The 22,778-nt window shown below is 40.8% G+C and overlaps 2 protein-coding genes across 2 annotated transcripts; one reads left to right on the forward strand and one right to left on the reverse strand.

The window, feature by feature from the left end:
- Positions 1-57: 57 nt before the first annotated feature.
- ajuba (ajuba LIM protein) lies at positions 58-11,500 on the reverse strand. Its single transcript, XM_044020789.1, has 8 exons — positions 8,807-11,500; positions 6,058-6,159; positions 5,297-5,364; positions 4,821-4,883; positions 1,688-1,818; positions 1,234-1,285; positions 1,056-1,124; positions 58-610 (listed from the first exon to the last, which is right to left on the reverse strand). Exons 1-8 carry the CDS (start codon positions 10,365-10,367, stop codon positions 476-478), a joined length of 2,181 nt encoding a protein of 726 aa, XP_043876724.1. The 5' UTR covers positions 10,368-11,500; the 3' UTR covers positions 58-475.
- A 4,728-nt stretch (positions 11,501-16,228) lies between these two features.
- mrpl52 (mitochondrial ribosomal protein L52) lies at positions 16,229-19,126 on the forward strand. The gene is made up of 5 exons (XM_044020267.1): positions 16,229-16,281; positions 17,254-17,323; positions 18,202-18,269; positions 18,730-18,794; positions 18,904-19,126. Exons 1-5 carry the CDS (start codon positions 16,248-16,250, stop codon positions 19,054-19,056), a joined length of 390 nt encoding a protein of 129 aa, XP_043876202.1. The 5' UTR covers positions 16,229-16,247; the 3' UTR covers positions 19,057-19,126.
- Positions 19,127-22,778: the final 3,652 nt, after the last annotated feature.

The raw sequence follows: 22,778 nt of genomic DNA on the forward strand, positions 1-22,778 counted from the left end.
CAAGTAAAAACGGAAAAATTGCATATCTGACCTTGTAAAAGTAGGCAATTGTTGGAACACAATTGAAAATATTTATTACAACATACAAATTGCAGTAAATTGGTTTTCCCCAAATTGTACAGATTCACGTAACAAATCTTACAGTAAAGTCAAATTTAAGTGCAAAATGTTTTAGCAAAAACAGTTTAGCAAAATCCCTTGTTCTTCTACAGCAAACAGTAGCCACATTAGGGTAAAAAAGAAAAAAGCAGTAGTTTTGTTCCCGTTCCCTTTAAACTATGTTACAGTAATAGTACAAGAAGTACAGCAGGCAGGTCATGTGACACAACGGACCTGATCAAAGTGAATCAGTGGAAATATCTTAATATCAGCAGTTTCTTCTTGAAAATGACTGAGCAAAGAAATGTTAGGACCAGCTTTTTTTTTTCTTTCTTTCTTTTTTTTTTTCAAGCATACACAGCTGCATAGTTACTGATCAGTGAGTGTTGTTGTGAGGGGGAATGTTGTGTGTGGTGCACACTCTGCTCAGGTGACAGGAGTGGCAGAGGAGATGAGAGTCCAGGGGGAAACACTGCGAACCGGGCTTATCGGAGAGCTGCTTACCACACTCCTGTGAACAGAGAGAGACAAAGATGAACGCCAGGAAGACGTGATGTCAGCCACTGAGCCACTTCAGAAAGAAAGTATGAACCATGGTAAGACATGGGCAAAAATTGCCCTTGAAATCTGCACAATGGGGTGTTAAAAAGATGCTGTCTGTAAAACTAAGCATCGTTTGAGATGTTGAGTTTGTCCATTGTGGGCTACTGTAAAAACATGGTTGTCCAAAATGCTCCAGATATATATGTAAAAGGCTCATTCTGGGATCATGAGAAACAATTCAAAATATTCGAACACTGGTCTATCATGCAGCATTACTTGGTCCATAATTAAAGTCCTAAAGTCTATGCTGATCCTCATTTAGATAGGACTATTATGGCTGTGCAGTTGGCATTCAATGTCATTTTAAATGGTATTGGTGTGAAGAGTTAGTGGCTGTGATTTAATGCACTCACCTCGCACTGGTAGCACTCAAAGTGATAGTCCTTGTTCATAGACACGACCCTGAGGATCTCCTCGCTGCCCTGAGATGTGGAAACGGGAGACGAATAGAGACTTAAATGCAGTTTATGGTCATGGAATTTAGTGATTGGAGGGGAAAAAAGTGAAGCGGCATAAACCCCACACACTCACCTCGGTAGGTAAGATAGGTTGTAAACAGGCAGCACACTTGGGGGCAAAAGTCCTGCACGACGAAAAGAGAATAATTTATTTACTGTGAAAGCCACATGTATTCACTCAGTTAACCAATAATGACGTTCTTCAGATGTTCTACAAAAAACAACTCCTGCATGTTAAAGACCCTCAGTTCACTTCTTTCTTGTACAGTGGTTTAGTTAAGATATTTTTTATTTTGTTGATGTTGCAAAAGCTTAATCTTCTTCAGAAAAAACTATATTCTCAACTGAGGACAACATTTAAAGACGTTCACAATGGTTCTGTGGGACCCACTGTCCTGCATGTTTTAGGTGTTTCCCTGCTACAACACACTTAAGACATGCAGGACAGTGGGCAGTTTGAAGCAGGCATGGTCAATATTTTTGCGTCCACGTGTCCAGATGTGACTGAGATGAGATGTGTGACTCACTTGTTGTAGTCTGCGACACAGTAGATGTTGCTGTGCTGGTCCACGGTGAAAGGAACTCCGTCCAGGGCCTTGGAGCACACCACGCAGCGGAAACAGCCGGGGTGGTACGAGTTTCCGAGAGCCTGCAGGATCTGAAGAGCACCAGTAAGATATTTAGACAAGTAAACACAGAATTTACTCACATGTATATAGATATATATTTATATATACAGTTGAGGCCAAAATTATTAGCCCCCCAGGAATTATGGAACATTTTCCTAAATTTCTTCCCAATGTTTGCAGCATTGATAAAACTTGATATAATCAAACATTCACCAGTGCCATTTAGTAGCTTTTGGTACATTTTGGATATAAAATAATTTTTTTGGCTTGCTTTATATCAAATATAGTGAAAAATGGGGTGGTCAAAAATATTAGCCCCCATATGAATTTTTATTTTCAAAACAAACCTAATTAAACAATCAGGTTTCAAACCACACCTGTGCAGTCAGTTGGCTTCCTGACAACACCTGAGCATTAAATCAGCATAAAAGGAATCCAAGGAACAGGGCACATGTGCACATTGAGAGGGATTACTTTTATTCATCATGCCAAAGACAAAGGAAATCAGTTTTGAGCTCAGAAAGAAGATAGTGGAGGCTCAGGAGAAGGGGGAAGGTTATACTGCCATTTCCAAGCGTTTCACAGTGTCTAGAACCGCTGTACATTGCATCATTGCCAAGTACAAGGAGACAAATTCAGTAAGAAACAAACCTGGGCGTGGTCGTAAGCACAGGATTTCAAGAACTCAGGAGAGAAAAAATCTGGAAAATCATCAGAGATGTCAGCAAGAACCCCCGGACATCTGCCAAGATGATTGTTGCTGACCTGGCATCTTCTGGAGTTGATGTTTCAAGGAACACATTGTGAGGGCTCTTCATTGTGATGGGCTTCACGGCCATCATCTGAGAACAACCCTTTTACTCAAAGAGCGGCACATCAAAGCAAGACTGAAGTTTGCCCGTGAACATTTGAAAGGTAAAGATGAGTTTTGGAAGTCTGTTCTTTGGTCTGATAAGACTAAACTGGAACTGTTTGGGCACATGGATGTGGCGCATGTTTGGCGAAGAAAGGGAGAAACCTTCAACCCAAAGAACACAGTTCCCATGGTGGTGGGAGCATCATGCTGTGGGGCTGTTTTGCAGCCTTGGGCACAGGGAGCCTTGTTCGGGTGCATGACATCAGGAAAAAAGAAATTATGTTGAAATTTTGAGGAATAATATGCAGAAATCTGCTCGTAGTCTATCCATAGTTGGTCACTGGGTCTTCCAACAAGACAATGACCCGAAGCACACATCGAAATTGGTTCAACAGTTCATTAAGGATACCAAAACCAAGGTCCTGGAATGACCTGCACAGAGCCCAGACCTCAATCCTATTCAGAATCTGTAGCGGGTGCTCAAGGTGAATGTCCATGCTCGGAAACCACGCAATTTGGACCAGCTGGAACAATTTGCAATGGAAGAATAGGCCAAAATCCCTCAGAGGACCTGTGCCAACCTAGTGAAGAACAACTTTAAGAGGTTGTTGTCAGCTGTGGCTCAGAAATGGTACACTATTGACAATTAATGGCCAGGGGGCTAATAATTTTGGATGTCTCATTTTTGCCTTTTCTTGTTTCAATTCAGTGTATCGATAAAATATTCTAATCAAACTTAGTGGACATTTTGTCTTTGTTATTTTGGAAACAAATGCAATACAAGCACTTGTTGTTAATGGTCATTTCCAGAGAGAAATAAAGAGTTTTGTCTAATTTCACAAGGGGGGCTAATAATTTTGGCCTCAACTGTATATACATTGCATAAAATATGCCAAAAGCACAGGGAATAATACAGAATTATAAAAGGTATATAAATACAAATAACTACTTTTAAAAGGAGGAATCTCTTCCACTGACTATAAAATAGCTCTGCATCAAATGTTTTTCAACTAACGCCAAGTCTCCAGCTTGTTTAACCACATAAACTGATCCATCTGTTGAAAACAATCACTAATTAACACAGTTTAGCACCAACATGCTTATTTTTGTTATTACTTAACAAGTGAAATTCCTACCAGTGTGTTACCATCACAAACAAGGCTATTGAGCATTAAACCATTCGCACTGAGCAGCCCATAATATTGCCTGTTCTCAGACACACTGGTAGCTCTCGTGTTTATATTATGGGTATTATGGGGTTCAAATATGGTAAAACATTGAAGCTAATCAGCACAGAGCCTTATTTCTTGATTTATCGTCCAGAAACCCAAGGCAAACATTCCACTGAGATCTGCCGTGGGAACCCAAAGAGACGCCAACAAAAAGACGTCACTAAATTTCTCTATCCTCTGGGACAAAAAGGAGGGGGCGGTCGGGGGTTGTTCTTGAAAGGAATTCAAGGCAACAGGATGCAAGTTGACTAAAAATGACCAAGGAAGTTCCTTTAAAGCTGTAGTTGCGTGAATTTAAACCTAAACAAAAGAAAGTTACATTCAAACGACTGTAAAGAAAAACGATTTCACACAAAGCTGAATTAGCCCTGTGATATTCCCGGCACTGCACGTGGATAGTAATACACATTGTGCTAGTTAAGCGAAACAACTTCAAAACAGGCTGGAGTACGACTCCAGGTACAAAACAAACTCCTGTTGTGAAGACTTGAGATTTATAATTTGATTGACACGACAGTTTTTCAAAATTGTATTTAATTATATTTAATTATATTAATCCATTTAAATGGGAACATCATTTACAGAATGATCATGTTCTATTAAAGAAACTACTTAATGGAGATCACTAACTCTTCAGGAGTATGTAAAAGCTCATTTTCCCACAACCTTCCAATCAAATGGAATTCTTTTTACAGCCAGCAGAGTCGCCCCCTGGTGGATATCTGCTAACTTCTTGGGCTTCACTTTTCAAGCCAGAAGACTACGTCCATTTTTATATTCACTTTATGTGAAGGATGAAGGAATGAAAACCAAGGGCAGAATAATATCAGCAAAGTCACTCACTGCAATTTTAAATCGGACCTAATACCAAGTAGTTAGATGCGTGTGTGAGTGTGTGTGTGTGTGTGTGACTTCTTCACACACACACTCAGTCAGTCCTCACCTGTTCGAGAATAAGGTGGCCACACACGCTACACTTCTCTGCAGCTGCCTGGAATCCCGAAAACTGTAATTAAAACAAAGAGATTATCATCTGTGCTCTTACACTCTGAACACGTCTCACTCTCTTCCTGACAGGGAGTGAGTCAGAGCGTGAATAAATGAATGAATGAAGTCAGTGAGGGTTTTTGTCAGTGATTAACTTTGATGACAATTTTTTTTTTCCAACTTAAAACCAGTCATTTGGGGGCAGCTCGTCCAATGGAGGACAAAAACTGCACCTACATTTAGAGAGCAGATTTTCTGCGGTCAATGGTTAAGCGTAGGGTTAGACGTGCAGTGCTTATGGTTCAGGTTACAGTAAGTCAGAAGGAATGTCTGTGTAATATCCTCGAATGACCAATAGTGTGTTTCTGAGAGTGAGTGTGTGTGTGTGTGTGTGTGTTGGATGACAAAACACGCCTTGACCTCAACTCTTACCATGTAATCCTCTTTACAGTACACAGAGCCACTGACATTGTAGAAGTCCTTGTTTCTCAGGGTGCGTGCTGCAGGTGGACACAGACGGCAGACAGTTGGTTTGAAAGGCAACAGTTTCACTTCATCACAGTGTGATTGGATGAGGCAGTGACACGTGTTATTCTCTGTCTTACATGCAGCTGACTGCAATGTGTGTACCTGTAGTACCTTTAGAACAGAGACTTTTACACAAAGTCGTGATAGATTTGCTGCTTTATCTTATTGTTGGATGAGTTTTTCAAGCTGGACGCTTAAGTTTGTGAACCACCCACTCTTCTGCGCCAAAGTCCAGGGTGAAAATCAGTGTTTTTAGCTCTCGGGGACACAGGGGCTGCTGGTCTACTGCTGCCTTATGTGATCATTTTTGTCACTTCGATAAATCGGAGCACAGGATTATAAACGCTGATGTCTCTATGGACCTTTTGTACGGGAAGAGTTAGCCTTAGTTTCCAGCACGAAAAGGCTGTATAACAGTGAGATAAACTAGGAAAGTAGGAATAGATTTTTTTTTTAAGCCTTAGGTTATGTGTCTAAAATCAGTTTTTCCTTGCGTCCCTGCTGACAGCCATGTTATCACTATGAGTGTGTCAATACCTCATGTAACCACACTTAAAAATACCAGACCTATCCCTTTAAACCAAAAAAAGGGTGTTTAGAAAAGGTGTGGTTGTGATTTAATTTTATTCAGGTACTTAAATTCGTCATGGAGTGGGGGGACTCACCACAGGACACACAGGTGAAGCAGCGCGTGTGATAGAGGTTGTCCAGAGCCTGGCAGGCATTGTCTGCCCCGTACACGCCTTTCCCACACTTCACGCAGGTTCCTGTCGGCACAATGGGGGAAAACAAAATGGACACAAACATGCATTTAGTGGAAAGTAATCGCTCAGCGGCTCTTAACACTTCGTTTACGGCGCATTCCGAGAGGATGTGTCTGAAATCCAACTCCACACAAAGTGTCAACACTTGTAAATCCTCTCGTTCGCACCACCTAGGGGATTTTCACACAGTTAAAACCCAGTTGCCCGTGCCAGCCTGTTTGCGCATCCACTCAAGTGTCTCACTTAAAGCTCTGTTATTAAAGGGAAACTCCACCGGATCTGACTTCTTGGCAGCCACAGAAAATAGACTACTCTTTCTTCTTGAGAGTTTTAATGAGGACGTTCCTTTAAATTTCATCCTTGAACCCCACAACTGCGGCAATTTGGAGATTAAACAAGACTTATCTTAATGTTAGGAACTTAAAATACCTCAGGAAACAACAAGCAGTAGTAAATTACAATGGAAAACAATTTTTCTCCATTTATTTCAATGGAGTGGATGCTTAGTTGTCACTTTCGCCCCTTTTCTTGCCACTTGTGAGGTTTTTCACAACATTACAGTGAGGGACAAGACGATAAACATTTCTGTGTAGCAGAGACTGAAACATGCTGTCGCTTATTGTAAAGTGGAAAAAGTGGTGGTGGTCCAACCAACTGCATTTCTGTGATCTATTTAAAGGGCCTGTGTGTGTTTAATCCCCCCTTTTTAATGTGGCTGAGAAACTACCGCACAAATCCAGAATTCTTAGACACTTGGACAGTCCCTTCGATATTTAGGAACAGGCGTCGCTCTCTGCCAAAGCCAGAAACCAGAGGCTCGAGACTCAAACTTCTGTTTTTAAATATAGCGTCTGAAGCAACCACATGCATAAAGGAACAAGGAGGCTTTTAAGGTTCAAAAATCAGAGAATATTTAAGAATAAATATTCATTTTGTGTGCATCACTTATTTATTTTGACTTTGTGGGACAAAAAGCCAGTTCTCTACAGATAAACTTATATATATATATATATATATATATATATATATAATTTCTTTTATCAAAGTGGTGTTTTTCTCGTGTTGTTGTTGTTTTGAGAGTGTGTGTGTGTGTCAGCTGAGTTCTGAGCGTCTGTCTTGACAGCGTCTGATTCCTCCCTAATGGCTGAGAGAACTACAGTATTGTATGTCCCCTCCGGGCGCACATACCTGAGAAGAAAAAACAGGCTGCAGCACACCGCCCCTGCACACACTGAGGCAGCATTACACACGCACACATGCATGAGTCACACACACACACACACACACACACTGCGTTACTGTGGCCTGAAGTCACTCTGGGGAAACACACCCTGCCGTACAGAAACAATACACACACATTCATACAGCCACCAATGCTGCACCATCAAACACACCATCCTCCCGACTTACTTCTGTGACTCACTCCAATGGTCAGTGTTGTGTGTACAGAGTATAGAAGCATGGAACTTTGTGTTACAGCTGAATTTTGCAGCTTAAGAGCCTTGTGGCTACGCTGCATTCGCCTACTATGAGCACCACACTGTGGAACTGGATACAGATATGAAGTGAATGATTCATTGTTTTGAAATCAGAATATCAGTTTGAAAGCTGCATTTAAATCATTCCGGTGTTTTTGACTAGTCTATGCCATTTTTCTGGAAATTATATCTTCCGGTTCTCACGCTAATATGACATTATAAAATATACCATATACCGCATTACCACAGCCATACTTAATTGAAGCTTGACTTAAAAAAATATATATATATATAAATTGCAATTTCAAAATCGAATGATTAACTTCATATCTGCATTGTTGGGATGTATTCCTTCCCTTTCGTTTCTTAGCAACTAAATTGTTTAAAAGTGCCAGTGTGTAAGAAAGATACTGCAGACTGTAGCAAATGAGAACCCTGTCACAGGAAACTACAGTGGCCTTCACATACCAAAAAAGGACGTCGCTCGTCTTTGTTTGCGGCGTAAGCTTCTGCTTTGATACAGAATGTTTGTTCCGACTGGTGTAGAAACACGGTGGCACAAGGTGGTGTCCTCTGTAAAGCAAGTCCCTTGCCTAAATACATATACAAGGCTCATTCCAAGGCTACAAAAACAATTTTTTAAATTATAATTATGGATTATGGATATTCAATTTCTGCCAATAACCCCTCCTAAATGTAAATAAAACCCTTAAGATGCCGGTCTTTTAACGGGGCTCTCTTTATTTCTTTTTCTACACATCTACTTGTCTCAATTGGTATCTGAGGCCTCAGCACATTTATGCCTTGCATGCTACAATCCTACATGTCTCTGCAGGTCCCAAAGCACCAATCATCCATCCATCCTTCTATATACTCTTTGAACTATTAATCTGCCCATCCATCCTTGCATCCAGCTCCACAGCCCTTTCATTTGCAGAGAAACCTGTGATCTGACACCAGGCAGCAGAGAGAGAGAACAATAATAACACGCTGAGGGCGGATGCTGGGCGACACAGTGGTCCACCATGAATGCACGGGATGCCTTGCATGTTCGGTGACAGCACTGGCTCAAATTAGGGATGTTATTGTACAATTTGAGTTAAATGCAGCCTTGTTCAACCTTTCTCCTGTCCTTGTCTCTGAAAATAACAGTAAAAAAGAAAGGATCTCACCAAAGTATTCCTGGCGGTTCTCCACACCCTCTCTTCCGGCTCCGACTCCTGGGTCCTCCTGAGGTTTCAGCGGTCCTCCAGCCGAGGAAGGACCCACTGTTGCTGCGCTTGGTTTGGAAAGAACTGTTGAGGTTAGAGCCTGCTCTTTCAGCATCAGGCCAGGAGCCATCAGCCTTTCACCTTCAAGTGCTGCATCTCTCAGAAGAAGCCGGGTGAGCTCTTCCTGGTACCGGGTGCCTGGCAGGTCTGAGTAACGGGCCCTCTCTCCCATTACACCCCCATCTTTGCCCCTTACTCCCACCTGCTGTTCATCCCACCATTCTGGGCTGCCCTGGTAGCACACTGCTCCTGGACTACCAAGAGCTGGAGGGTAAGAGTGTCGACTATCATTGGCCCCTGGACGCAGGCCTTCCTCTAGGTACTGAGCCCAAGCCTCCACTGGGGTCACTCCAGATCTTCCTGGAGCACCATAACCAGCCACTGAGCCACCTGTCTGAATGCAGGGGGACTGCTGCTGCGGAGGGAGGCCTCCAGAGGCAGAGTAGCGGGAGTCATAGCCCAGGCTGATGCCACTGGTGCGGTTGCTGCTACAGCGGCTCCCCATGGGGCTCCCACCTCCTCCACCACTAGCCGTGCTGGAGGCAAAGCTGGACCTGGGACTGACCAGCACCGACTCCTGGAGGCTGAACGACGAGCACGGGCTCACGGTCGGGCCTGGTGGGTAAAAGAAGCTTCCTCCTAAGCCTCCTCCCATCATGTCAGATGGACGATGTGGTGGGTGAGAGAGTGATGCAGGCCTGGTGCTCTCCCACAGTTCACTACCTGTGCTCCGGCGTTTGTAGAACAGAGCCTCCTGAAGAGAGAGGCGCTTGTGCCTCTCAGGCTCTGGGAGGTAGCCTTGCTCAGCCAGACCACTGCCACCCCTTGGGTTTGAACCATAGCCTGTGGCGGTGGGGTACGGTGGAGGGACGGAGAGAGGTGGTGGCTGGGATAGGAGCTGTTGCCGTCTGACCAGCTGCTGGAGCTCCAGAGAGTAGCGCCGTTGGTTGAGGGACGTCTTGGAGCCAAGTGGGTCACACTCGGGTCCCAGACCTGATTCACGCCGCATGTGGGAATCCACACCTTCCCCCAGGTAACATGAAGCTCGCTGTTGGGGGGAGCGACGCCTCAGTGGTGCCAAGGTGGAGGGGTGAAGTGGCTGCTCACTGTCTGAGGGTATGGCGCCCACTGTGGAGGAAGTCTGTGGTGTGGTGAGGAGCTGAGAGGGTGGCATTCCCATGCCTCCTCCTCCTCCTCCTCCTCCTCTCCCACTCGTTGGCACACATGCCTCACTTGTGGTTACAGGGGCAAGCGAGAACTGGCCAGGTCTGGAGGGCGAGGCTGAGGGAGCTGGTGGCAGACCGCTACCCCCACCACTGCCGCCTCCAGAAACGCCAGCATTGGCATTGCTGTTATTAGCGTTGCTGGCAGAGTCTTGTTTTTTCTTGGAACTGTTGAATTTCACACTGCCAGAGTCAGTTAGCTTTAACTTCCCCAATAACTTGCTTATCGGCCTGTCCATGGTGAAGCCTTGTCGTGTTTGTGTGTTGTTGTTTTTTTTTTTTAATACCTGTCTGGGCAAAGTCAAGTCCTTGAAGCTTCACGTCTGAAGTTACAGATTGATGTGGTCAAATACAGTGTGGTTACATGTACAGCAGAACAAAGCTTTGAAATGTCAGCTTTCAAATTGTAAAATAGGAAGTTAAAATAAAAACTGGCCTTAATCAACATAACCCAAAGCGAAAAGATAAGTAGGACCACTTATATTTACACACACAATAAATACAAAACATATAAATAAGACTTCAAATAGACATTTCAGGGTGGTTACATGACTAAAGTCCACTGAGTCATCTGGTTCGCCTTTATGTGGGGAATCCACAGGCACAGGTAAAATGTGGTGAGACAGTCCATTAGATTATTAGATTATGACAAACAGTTCACCTCAATTCCAGGCCAGGAAATGAGAGGAAACATGGATCCAGGACCCTTGAGTGTGACCTATGGTCGCGGAGGGCCTCCTTTGTGGACCCTCATGTGGCTCCACATCTGCATTCTCTCTCAGTCTGAGCTCTTCTCCAGTAAAAGTAGTTTTTTTTAATGTGGTAATCCAGTGTGAAGTGGTGCGCGTTTGAAGTTTCCTTTTTTCTTTTTTCTTTTTTTTAAGAAAGGACACAAAGCAGGGAAGTTCAGCAGGATGCAGGCTGTGGCATCAGCACTTCATGTGGGCTCCAGTGTAGACAAGAAAGAAAGAGTAAATCCGTTTGCCTGCATGTAGTTCACTCACAAGACTTTCCCCATTCATCTCCGGGGGGTGAATTTTAAAACAAAACGAGCAACTTTTGTCTGTGGCGACAGGAAACACAAACGTACACACTCTCCCTCAGTCCGTTCGTCCATTCGCTGCTTTTATCATTCCCATTCTCAAAGACATACCGGATCCGGCTTGAAATAGTAGCGGAGTAGTTTAAAAACACAGACGGAAATCCTGAGTGAGAGCCCGGTGCTCCGCTACTTTGCTGTCCCGGCGGAGCGGTGCCTTTACTAACCGAGCCTCCGGAGATAAATAAAAAATCCCTCCCCGTGTGCACTGCACGGTCGACAACTTTGTCTCTTTCTTTCTTCCCCCTGAATAATTACTTACCTCCCCCCTCTGCTTCTTTTTCGAGACAGCGTCGAGTTAAAGTGGGGGAGCAAGCTACTTCCGGTACCATCTTTTCAAAATAATAGTGGTTCCTGACGACCATTACCCTCAAACCATTTACCTCATTCTGTCTCAACTTCCCAAAAACTCGAAACAGGCCCCTAAAGACCCTAAAATGGTTACATATCGTTTGGGTTTACACAACTAATTATGTAGTCCCAGTTTTACAGATAATCACTTTAAAGCCATCCACTTTTTTTTTAGGTTGTGTTAAAATTGGGTGTAAAACCATACATTCAGAAATATTGAGTGTACTCTCATTGGAAACCACTAAACTGGTGAAGTAGATTTTTTTCACATTATTATTTTATAATATCAAATAACTAATTATGTAAACACGTTTTGGTTACGTGACACCACAAATAACATCTTTCAAAAATGATGACATGGTTAAAAAAAATCTCTCTAAAACAGTTTGAACTGTACAGTGTACAGTTTGTAGTTTATTTCAGACAATGTACAGGTCTTACCTACCAGTCATGGTAACAGACAGAATAGTACATTTATTTCATTGTATTTTACGAATGTTGAATGCTTACAGATGGACAAAAGCCTAATTTGTTTGGAAGTGTATGAGGGTCACATAGGATTTTAAAGTAAAAAATATGACAGTAAAAGAAAAAATGAAAGAATTCCGTCTCTTTTTTTCCCCCCTCATAATTCTGATTTTATTCTTTTTTTCTTCCTTTTTTACATGTGGCCCTAATACTCTCCTGTAGATTTGTTAGGACTGCCACGCCGTTTTTCTGCTTGTGCTTTATTGTGAAAGTGCACTGTGTGTGCGTGCATGTGTGTTTGTGTGTGTGCGCTTGCAGCTTGACCCATGTGTGCTCCTTTATCAGTGAGCAGCGGCGGCTCGTTTCCTCTGGAGCCCGGAACACCTTTCCACCAGACATGACTGTTTCGTCATTCATACGCAAAACTCCTCAGAGCTGGAGGCGCCCCCTCCTCCAAAGACCTGCTCCTCACCAACAATAATAACCAAAAGTGCTCTGATATTCACTGTGGGAACTTGTAGTTCCATTTAAAAACAAAACAAAATGAATGTGTCTCAATTTCACCACCCACAGACTTCCACTGAGGTCATGTCTGAAGTATTTTTGGTTTCAAATGTGAGGGTTTGTCACAAGTGGAAGGTTTTATTTTAAAATGATATGCTTTAAATGAATACTGCTACAAATATATGTACCAAACAAGTAAAAATACCAAGTTTAAACATCAAAAATTAACTTGAAGTGTATGAAGTTCTCTTTTCTGTTTGTTTGTTTGTTTGTTTGTTCTTGGTCTTTTTTGGTAGTTGTAATGCTTCAAAATGTGTCATCCATTACAAATAGCACACTTCATGTCAGTGCCCTCAAACTCAAAGTGACCTGGGGGCCAGTGAACTAGTCTGGTCAGTGAGAAAAACGTTTGGGAAAATGATCTGTTTAGTGATTAGAAATTAAAATGATATCTTGGTAATTCATTTAAAAATGATATAGTAATTATACTGCAGATTCAACATTTTCAATTCAAAATAAATCATCAGCTTGTTAAATGAGACACATTAATGAACCCCCACCAACAACATTCACACCTACATTGTTACATAATAATAAACTGATTTAGTGACCCAAAAAGAGTGACATAAAATATCCATACCCTTTTCTCACTTCTCTATAAAATAGATAAATGTCTACAAATATATCTATATATATGTCCATGTATAACTGCTTATCCAAAATCCATGTTTAAACAAAAGTAAAAATTAAAATAATATATAAACAACGATCCCAAATTGATTTACAACCCAAATATCAGCCCTGTGTTGAAATTAAAAATGGTTTTACATGAAAAAATGTACTGTTTAATAACATATATATATAGATATACACATATATATAATCATTATTTATTATAATCATTATTTATTCCCTATTCACACAGGTGTACATAATACCAAGCTAAATGTAAAATGCATTGCTTTTGCCTACACGTTGTTGTTTTTTTTGTTGTTGTTAAAACGGTCTCAAAAAGCCGCCGTGGGCACTACTTTGTTGAACCAGCAGCCTGTGGAATGCGCGGAGGGACACGGCGCGGTGATGTGGCTGGTGGTGGTGGATTTTTGTGCGGTGTCTGTGTTCTCCAAGGACGATACAGAGTAAACATCCCGCTACTATTTCAGGACTGACCGGCGTGAGTCAGTCAGTGCTGCTGCTGCTGCTGCTGCTGATGATGATGATGACTCCGGCCGTTTTTGTGGCAGTTAACGGCTACAACAGAACACACACATAGATAAAACACCGCTGCTAACATTGTGTTTGACTGTTTGCCCTTGCGTGTTTGTGTGGGCTCTGTCTGCCCCGGAGCCCCACTCCTCTCAGCTCCACATGAAGCCTGTTTAATGGCCCCTGCGGTTCACAGCAGCAGAAGCAGAAGCAGCAGCAGCAGCAGCAGCAGAAGCAGCAGCAGCAGCAGAATCTCTAAACTCTAAAAGTGCCTGCGAGTGGCAACATGTCTGAAAAGCCAACAGAGAAATTCTTCTGGGCTTAGTGTCGCAGCAGTTCACACAAAAACAACACTTTGAAGAGCTGCCTTTTCTCCTCCTGCTGAATACAGTTATGATCGTTTACTACATCTTTTCCTCTGTCTGTATTTGTGGCATTATTCCTTTAAAGTTAGTGTTTTCCAAACTTAACTAAATGTGTGTAATGTGTATATGTATAAATAATAAAATATGACCCACCATCACACATGCTGGTTTTTGCACCTTTCTTTAATAACATTATTGATGTTTTTTTGTTCCTCTTTAAAATGTGAACACCTTCTTTCAATCCAGATAAGTTATTGATGAGTTGATAAGTTCCTTTATTTTGTAACACAGTTTCAGGTTACATTTACCAACGCACAGTGTTGTAATGTAACAGCGTACACATACTAACTGTACAAAATTCATGTATCTACCAACTTTTACTTTCCCCCTAACTATCTTTGTTACTCGTTACCACCAAATAAAATCAGTAGAAGAAGAGTTGGTAATGGTCTGATAATAGTCTTGATGAACTGCTTAACACTACAGTTTTGACATTCACACATCTTTCATAACCATTAACTGCAACTTGGGGTTGAGTGTCTTGCTCAAGGACACATATGCTGTAGACTAGCAGAGCCAGGAATTGAACCCACAGCTTTCCAGTTGCTGGCCCTACCACTGGCTTAATCCTAACTGCTGACTTTTAATACTTTTACTTCTAAAACCTAAGTACATTTTATATCATAAAATGACTTTTGATACTTAAGTACAGTAAATGTAATTTACTTTAAGACGATTACTTATTAATACTACTACTACTAATAATAATAACAATAATAATAATAATAATAATATTATAAAAAGTGACATCAACTTCTACCAAAGTAATTTTCTGGTAAGATGCTTGTCCTTTTAAGGTACTTTATACAAGACTGCTGATGTGGCAGCAAACTGTTTTAAAGGTCCAGTGTGTAAAATGTTGAAATGGTGAAATTATTTTTAATTGGCAGAAATTGGCAGAAGATAAAAATAATTATTATTCTTGTATGAGCCACCATTTTGGACCAATATGTTTTTAATAGAAGTCCACAATGGACAAACTAAACATCTAGTTCTCCATAGGTTCTCCAACACACTCGGTCTGACTAAGACAGTAAACTGGACAATTTGGAGAAAATCAATTTATTTGCTGTGTCCATTTGGCTCACCTCCCTAAGTGGTGTTTATATACGGTTTATACATCATGTCCTTCTACTTCTGGGTCAAAGACTGCAGAGGAAATGTCTGACTCCAGTCTGACTAAGCGTATACATACAGGAGAATTTGGACTATGAATCGCATTATCCAGTATATGTTAGTCTGACTAAGACTAGCTCAATTTTAGTCACTGTGGCCTTCAGGTACCAGAATTTTTTATTTATTAATTGAATATATTTCCACTTCCAACCAGGTAACACACACCAGGTAACACACTTTGGCTGGTTTATTAATTTGGGCTGCTTTAGAAACACGGCAGTGCAAAATGACGAAAGTACATGTGAAATGTATATTCAACTTCTTTTTTATTTTAAAGTGATTGTACACGTATTCAAACATACATACTGTATGGGTAGTATACTAAAATACTGACAAATAAATCGACCTGAATGTTCCACAAAGGACCTTTAATGGGTCAAGAGTCAAAAAGTTGCATAATCACTCACTGCTCATGTGATTAAAACATGTTTTTCTCAAAAATACCAAGATGACCCTAATGACATTATCGTATAATTATGACATGACAGAACGCATCCATAACATGTTATATACGATATATGAGGTGTTTGAATGGTAAAACCATCACGAATATGGTTTAGCTCTTTGATGATGTACTTGAAAAATGTACATTAAAAATAATGATACTTAAAAAGATAATAAGTCTATAGTCTATATATTTTTTAAAAAAGAAGAAAAAATTAATAGCTTTAGAGATTAATAGCCTTAAGTGAGGCGGTTCGTTTTCACAGATAATCAAAATAAAGTGTAAGATTAACATCCCAATCACCTAAATGAGAGAAACTATAGACTGAGGAATTATTAAAATAATCTTTTCAATTAAAAACAATAGAATGAATGAGCCAGACCCATCACTGTGTGTGTGTATCTTTAGCGCCCTCGGGTGGTCATCTCTAAACACTGCAGACAACATGGCGGCCACCATCAGGACACTATGCTGTTCGGGTAAGACAGAGGTTATTGACTAATTCTGCCGCTGTTGTGAGTTACTTTAAAACAATAACGCTCATGACTCTAACTGTAAATGTCACTTTACGTTAGTCGCAGCATTTAATTAACTGTCTGTTTGAACTAATACGACAAATAATGACACGGTCGACAAGCCAGGCTAACGCTAATGCTAACAGGTCTGTGTAACTGACAGCAGTGATGTGACCCTGAGTCTATTCTTCTACTGAAACACTTGGTTCAAATTTAATAAACGCAGTTTATAACCGTAGCCTGCTCCTGAAGCAAGACTATATATAGTGCCTCAAGCATGGCTAAAGAAACGGGGGAGATAGCGCATTTTCTGTGGCAGCTTCAAAGCTGTGGAACAGCCTTACTTTACATGTGAGAGCTGCCCAAACTCTTGAGCAATTAAAGAAAACACTTCTGAAGTCTCATCTCCTCTCGCTGGCATTTAACACGTTTTAGGTTAGACAACTTGGCCTCACTGTACAGTCAATGGACTGTTGTGATTGACGATTTCATCATCTCCCTCTCTCTTACACACTCCTGCTCCTGGGTTCCTCTTTTATTGTTCTGTTGTTTTGTTCTCGTTGTAAGAGTTTCATTGTTGTGCTGTTGGTTCATGTTCCCACTCTCTATTGTTAGCTTTATTTTAACATACTTGTTGTATTGTTTGTTCGTTGGTTTATATTTTTTCGTCTCACCCCAACTGGCTGAGGCAGATGCTGCACATATCTGAGTCTGGTTCTGTCAGAAATGTCGTCTTCTTTTTTTTCTCTCCACTGTTGCCTAGTGTTTGCTCCTTGTGTGAACTGTTGTGCTTCCTTCTTTCCTTGCATGATCAGGCGAGATGACGCCTTGTCATATTTGATTAGGTTTGATTGGTGTGTTGCCGTAAGCGTGCTGTAATATCACCAAAATGAAGTGTATCCTGTGACAGGAGTGCGGTGTCATTTGTGTTTACAGTGTTGAGAAACCACGGCAGGCAGTTCAGCACCACATGTGGCGTTCAGGGTGGAGAGAAATGGAGAAAAGAGTAAGTGACCAGCTGGCATCATGAGCAAACGCTGTCGGTATTCATACTAACAACAAACCGTCTGTAGTGTGTTGTTGTTTCATGTGCACCAACTGAATTTATCAGGAAGCTCACATCCTTTGTCTTACTGTTTCCTTGTCGGTTTGTGCTCATTTTAAATGAAACTTCATATGCATGAAATCCATAAAATCCCGAACACAGTATCACAGACATGATAAAGACCTGAATGAGTTTTTTGCTTTGTTACATGATTGAATGAAACTGTCTTAAAGAAGGTCATGTTTACAGGTTTTGTGACTTGAAATTTGTAAGCATTAAGGCTGCAACTAACGATCATTTTTATAATCGATTATTCAACTACTTTATTGGTCTGTAAAGTGTCTGAAACACTGATCAGTGTTTTTCAATCCTGGAAATGATGATGTTCTCAAATGCCTTGTTTTGTCCACAAACCAAAATGATTCAGTTTGAATGATTTCTTTGTAATATGGAGCAAAGGAACCATAAAATATTCACATTTAAGAAGGTGAAAATCCAAGAAACCGGTTTTTAATTAATGAAAATACACTCGGCACGATTAATTGACCATCTAAATAGTTGATGATCAATTTAGTAATCAATTAATAATTGATTAATCAAACAATCATTGCAGTCCTAATAAACATGCAGACTGCGTTATGGATGGGAGACAATAGGGGAAAGGAATTGGGTTTATAAAAGCCAATTTGCTTATTTTCATCCCTGGGTTCTTTTATTTTTTTATACATATTGCATCATCTTTTTAGTTTCTGGGATGAAGCGTGGCTCCACCATCATCACACTAAAATCTCCCTGAAACGTTTCCTGTTGTCATAATGTGTGCGTGCGTTTGCTCTCAGACATGGACTTGCTCGAAGCGGCACAGAGTATGGACCTCTCACTGATCTGCCCGACTGGTCGTTTGCAGGTAACTTTTATTTTTATAAGTTTTCACTTTGTTGTCAGGTCTTAGGATTTAGGATACATTCAAAGTTCCTAGTTCACAGCATCAATAAAGGGGATGTGATGTTGATGATTTAGTAGAACAAGTCCCATGAGGCTGAAGAGTTTGACTGATTTTAATAAAATGACATGTAATGTAATAAGCATATTATTTGTTTGTTTGGTAACACTTAATCTTGTACCCATAAAGATTATATTGTTACAACCATATTAACGTTTCTGCTCAAATCTCAGCTACTTTCACTGCAGTTTCATTTACTGTGTGATGGATTTGAAACAACCTCATGAGATGCTTTTAAAATATGAATTACTATACTTATGTGCAAGGATAAAAACTTAGAGAAATTAAGGGTTTAACGTTTATGAATTGCAGTTGTTAAAACATAGAACAGTCAAAATTAACTCTTCTCTCCCCTGTTGAACAGATGGAAGACCAGCTCCCCCGCTGAAAGGCCAGCTGAGAAGACAACAAGGGAGAGAAGATTTAGCTGTAAGTTATCACACATTCAAAACAACTCACTATTCATCTCTGTAATTCAGACTTTTTTTTTTTTTACTCCGACACATGTGTGACACTGCTTTTTGATTTGTCCTCTCAGAGACGTATCGTGATGCTGAGCACAGAGATGGACAGAGGAGTCGAGGTGTGGAAGGAGAAAGAGGAGGAGGCCAAAAGAATGGAGGAGCACAGAAAGTCTCTTTTATTCAAACCTAAAGGGAAACTCTTATTGAAGAAGAAATCTCAAAGTTAAAATCCAATTGTCGCCACAGCCATTTGTTAATATTCCTGAATCCCTGAAATAAATTTGTATTGTATGTGTATGAGTTTCTAACTTTATTATGAAGTGGTTACTTCTTGTTTGGATGATTTTACAAATGTATATCTGAGTTAATGTCTCTCAGCTTCCACTAGAATGCAGCATTTCTCTTTTCAGGCAGCATGTGAGCACTCAAACGCCATTTTGTCTGGTGTTTTTTTTTTGCTCAGGCAGAGGAAGGGAGGAGCTGGCAAACAAAGTAGTACTGATTCAGGACTATTACTGTGTCTGTGTCTGTGTGTGTGTGTGTGTAAGAAGGAGAATAAGTGAAGGGCTCACACTGCTTTAACTCTATCATTGAAAATATATGGTAGATATTTTGAGCCCAGCCTGTTCAAATGGCTTAATTAAGCTAAATTCAATACCCATTAAAAAAGAAACAAGAGAAAAAGACAAATTACTATTCTTTTGTGCCAAAAAATGACTATACTGCAGCAAGTTATTGTCCTCATATGACTTGTTAACTTTAGTTTGAAGCAACTTATTTGAGTGTTTTTTTTAAGTTTCATTTTCTTGTTCATTGTGCACAAAGCAAACTGAAACTTTTATTCAGCACCAGAGTCACAAAACACAGTTCTGTCATAGTAGATGTTTATAAGTGAATTGAGGTGTTTTTGGCAACAGTTTATCTCTCAGTAATATCTGTCCTAACCTTTTATTTTTGTGGGGCATCTCTCCACCAACTTAAAGTAAAAGCTTTGATTTTGAATGTGCGTTTCTGCAGCCTGGCGCCTGGAAAGACGATTATCTCACTGCAGCCAAGTTTGTCCCATAGAAAGCAATATTCTTTGGTATCGGCTCAGTTTATGTTTTTTTTTTTGAGCTGGAAAGAGTCTCTAATCAAGTATATTTCTATATTTGTGAAAGCGTTTGTTTTAGTTTGAAACTTGACCTTATGTTAAAGTGTAAAGGGACATTTAGCAGAGACGCTGAGCAGCTGTTCCTTTGCACAGTCAGCAGATTTTGTGTAACTTTGTCTCATAAACAGACTGTTTACAAAATGAGGTAAGCCCCCTTCGCTCCCTCTCTTTCTCCTCTCATCACATTTGCCTTCTTCTCCTATCTTCCCCACATCTCTCTCTCTCTTTGCCCTGGTCTTGTTGCAGACTTCAGCAAAGCCCCACTGTAATTAGGGTTGAGAGCAGCTGACTTGCAGATTCTTTCCTGTGGAGATGGGAGTTTTCTCCCCCTCCTCCCCTTTTTGTCTTGACTTTTTTTTTCTTTCTTTTTTTTTTACATAGTTGACCAAAGGCAGTGAGTGTTTGTCATTTTACAAAAGTGTCAGAGGACACTGAACAGGCCACAGAGCGTGTTAAAAACGATAATAGTAGTAAAATAAAGTGTTGTTGTGGTTAACACCACGGCAGTTCTAATCCTTTTTCCTCATTTGCACACACTGTATTCTCACACCTGGCCCATCAAAGAGCACCAGACTGCAGCCAGAGTGAAAAATGTCACCCTGTCTGCCATTCTTTCTCCCGACTCACCATCTTTTTCACATCCTGCTTTTCTGCAAATGTCTTTCTCCTCTCACCATCCTCCCCCCCTCCCTGTCTCTCCCTTCCTCTCGTCCTTGTGTTGTTTTGGTTTTTGTGAAATGAGAACCAGATGTTGCTTATTGTGCAGAAGTCAGCGACAGAGGGAGAGAGGGAGGGAGCGAAGGAGGAAGGGGAGGCGGATGTTTTGGGGGGGTGGTGTTGTGAGTGTAAGGTGAGGTCAGTGTTTTAGATCGAGGATAAAAGGAGAGAGAGGAGGTGGGTGTTGAAGAGATGAGAGCGATGTGGTTGCTTTTGAGGATTAGCTGACAGGCCTTCAGTAGTGTTAGCCACAGAGCAGGAGCAGGGAGGGCTTCCTGGCATCAATAGGACTGGGGTTGTAGGAGGATGGGCATCGCCCTGGTGTGGAGTCGGGGGTGTTTTTGTGGAGGTCCGATTCAGCAAGTTGACCTGGGTGTTCCTGGTGTGTGTACGTTTACACATACATACTGACTGCACCTCTATAAACCTCTGTTTGAAAACCTTGTAGTTCCTTTGAACGTATTGTTTATTTTTTTTGTCATTTATGGAAGTAAAATTACTTTTAATATCACGGATGATGAGTTTCACTCTCAGTGATTGTTGTTTGGCACAAGATGAGGAGCAGACTGGAGGTTAGTTAAGGTCAAAAAGTGCTCAAATCTTAAAAGTAAAAATGCACTTTAGGATAGATATACTTTTATATAAAACTACTGCATCAAGAAGTAGAAGTTCTTTTTTGTTGTTGTTGTTTTAAAGTTTTATTTCCACCATGCCAAACCTCTGAATTGGCTGCAGTTTAAAGCAAAGATACAAACAAGCATAATTAACTTGTGTAAGTAGGTTAGAATAGTCCATTATTGAACACAGATGTTTGAGTTTTCTTAATTTTCTTTACTTTGAATAATTATTATCACTTTACAGAACTGGAAAAATCTACTATAGCAAAGCATGTTGAGTCCAAACAGCTGGACAAATAGTTGTTTTGTGTTTTGTGCTTAAACTTGAAGGAATTGAAGCAAAACCTCACATTGTTAAGTCCTTCATGTTCATTTCAATTAAATCGGCATGAAATATGGCTGAGAAGAAACATACATCAGCATTAGGTGCAAATTCTCACACCTCTAACCTCTGCTTTATTACAGCAGTTGAATTGGAAGTCGAGTAAAATGAGAAAATGAGGAGGGAAAAAGAAACGAAAAGAAAAAGTGCTGTTGGAGTTACAGTAGAAAGTAAATGGTGCCATAATGTAGGTCACCCAAACAAAGTCTCAGGTTGAATTGCAAACAGCTGTCTTGGCCACTTCCTGCTTGGCATGGTCAAGGAGTGCTGAGCCTGATGGTGGTGCCTGCACCGCCCAGCCACACCGTATGAGTTCAGCAGTAAAATGGCTGACAGTGAAAGAGCGAGAAAAAGAAAAAGACAAGTAAAAGCCAACATGGCTGCCAAAGATGTCATCTGTGAGACCTACAAGACGAGGAGAACAGATGTTCGCCAGATAGTGTGGAGCACCTCCAAACAAAAAGCCCTGTAGGAAGTATCCAGAGTTTAGAGAATTTCTTTTCGGCCTGTTCCTGATTAGCGACATCTCGGACAACCGTGTCTCTTGACTGACTGTTTCTCTGCGTTTCTCTGCCAGGTGTGTAGCCATCAGCGCGAGAGCTGTGAGGCATAGTTTCCTATTCATTTCCTAGAAAGCAATAGAGAATTCTTTGCACGGGTCCTGGAAAGTATTTGGGAACGTGGAGACCATGTTAAACACAACCAGACAATTAATTCCAGTTTAAAGAGCAGCTTTAGCAAATGTGACCTTTGAAGAAGATGGAAAAGTAGCACAGGTTTACACAAAATTAAATGTATTATTCCATCAAAGGTTCCATTAACATTTAACATTTTTTCTGGCAGAAATTGTTATCAGTCTTGTATAAACTACATTAAAGGGATACTCTTACCAGAAAATGACTTTGGTAAGGTTTTAGTCACTTTTTAAAGTGGAAGTCTTAAAATACATGACATTTTCTGTACTTAAGTATCAAAAGTAATGTTCTGCTTTGGTTCTCTGTTGGCACTCTGCAATCTCACGACTAGATGTCTTATTCTTACACACTGGACCTTTAATTATTTTAAAAATCTTACAAGATC

The sequence above is a fragment of the Solea senegalensis genome, linkage group LG3 (genome assembly GCF_019176455.1).
Source record: "Solea senegalensis isolate Sse05_10M linkage group LG3, IFAPA_SoseM_1, whole genome shotgun sequence".
NCBI lineage: Eukaryota > Metazoa > Chordata > Actinopteri > Pleuronectiformes > Soleidae > Solea > Solea senegalensis.

What these genes read in the sequence shown, in the direction of transcription:
- ajuba (XM_044020789.1), bottom strand. Translation starts at nt 10,367, where the DNA reads ATGGACAGGCCGATAAGCAAGTTATTGGGGAAGTTAAAGCTAACTGAC. An exon ending in GCCACCTTATTCTCGAACAG is followed by an intron (nt 1,819 to 4,820) that starts GTGAGGACTGAC and finishes GGTGCTCTTCAG; the next exon opens with ATCCTGCAGGCTCTCGGAAA. An exon ending in TTGAGTGCTACCAGTGCGAG is followed by an intron (nt 611 to 1,055) that starts GTGAGTGCATTA and finishes CTCTGTTCACAG; the next exon opens with GAGTGTGGTAAGCAGCTCTC.
- mrpl52 (XM_044020267.1), top strand. Translation starts at nt 16,248, where the DNA reads ATGGCGGCCACCATCAGGACACTATGCTGTTCGG. An exon ending in CAGGACACTATGCTGTTCGG is followed by an intron (nt 16,282 to 17,253) that starts GTAAGACAGAGG and finishes TTGTGTTTACAG; the next exon opens with TGTTGAGAAACCACGGCAGG. An exon ending in GGAGAGAAATGGAGAAAAGA is followed by an intron (nt 17,324 to 18,201) that starts GTAAGTGACCAG and finishes GTTTGCTCTCAG; the next exon opens with ACATGGACTTGCTCGAAGCG.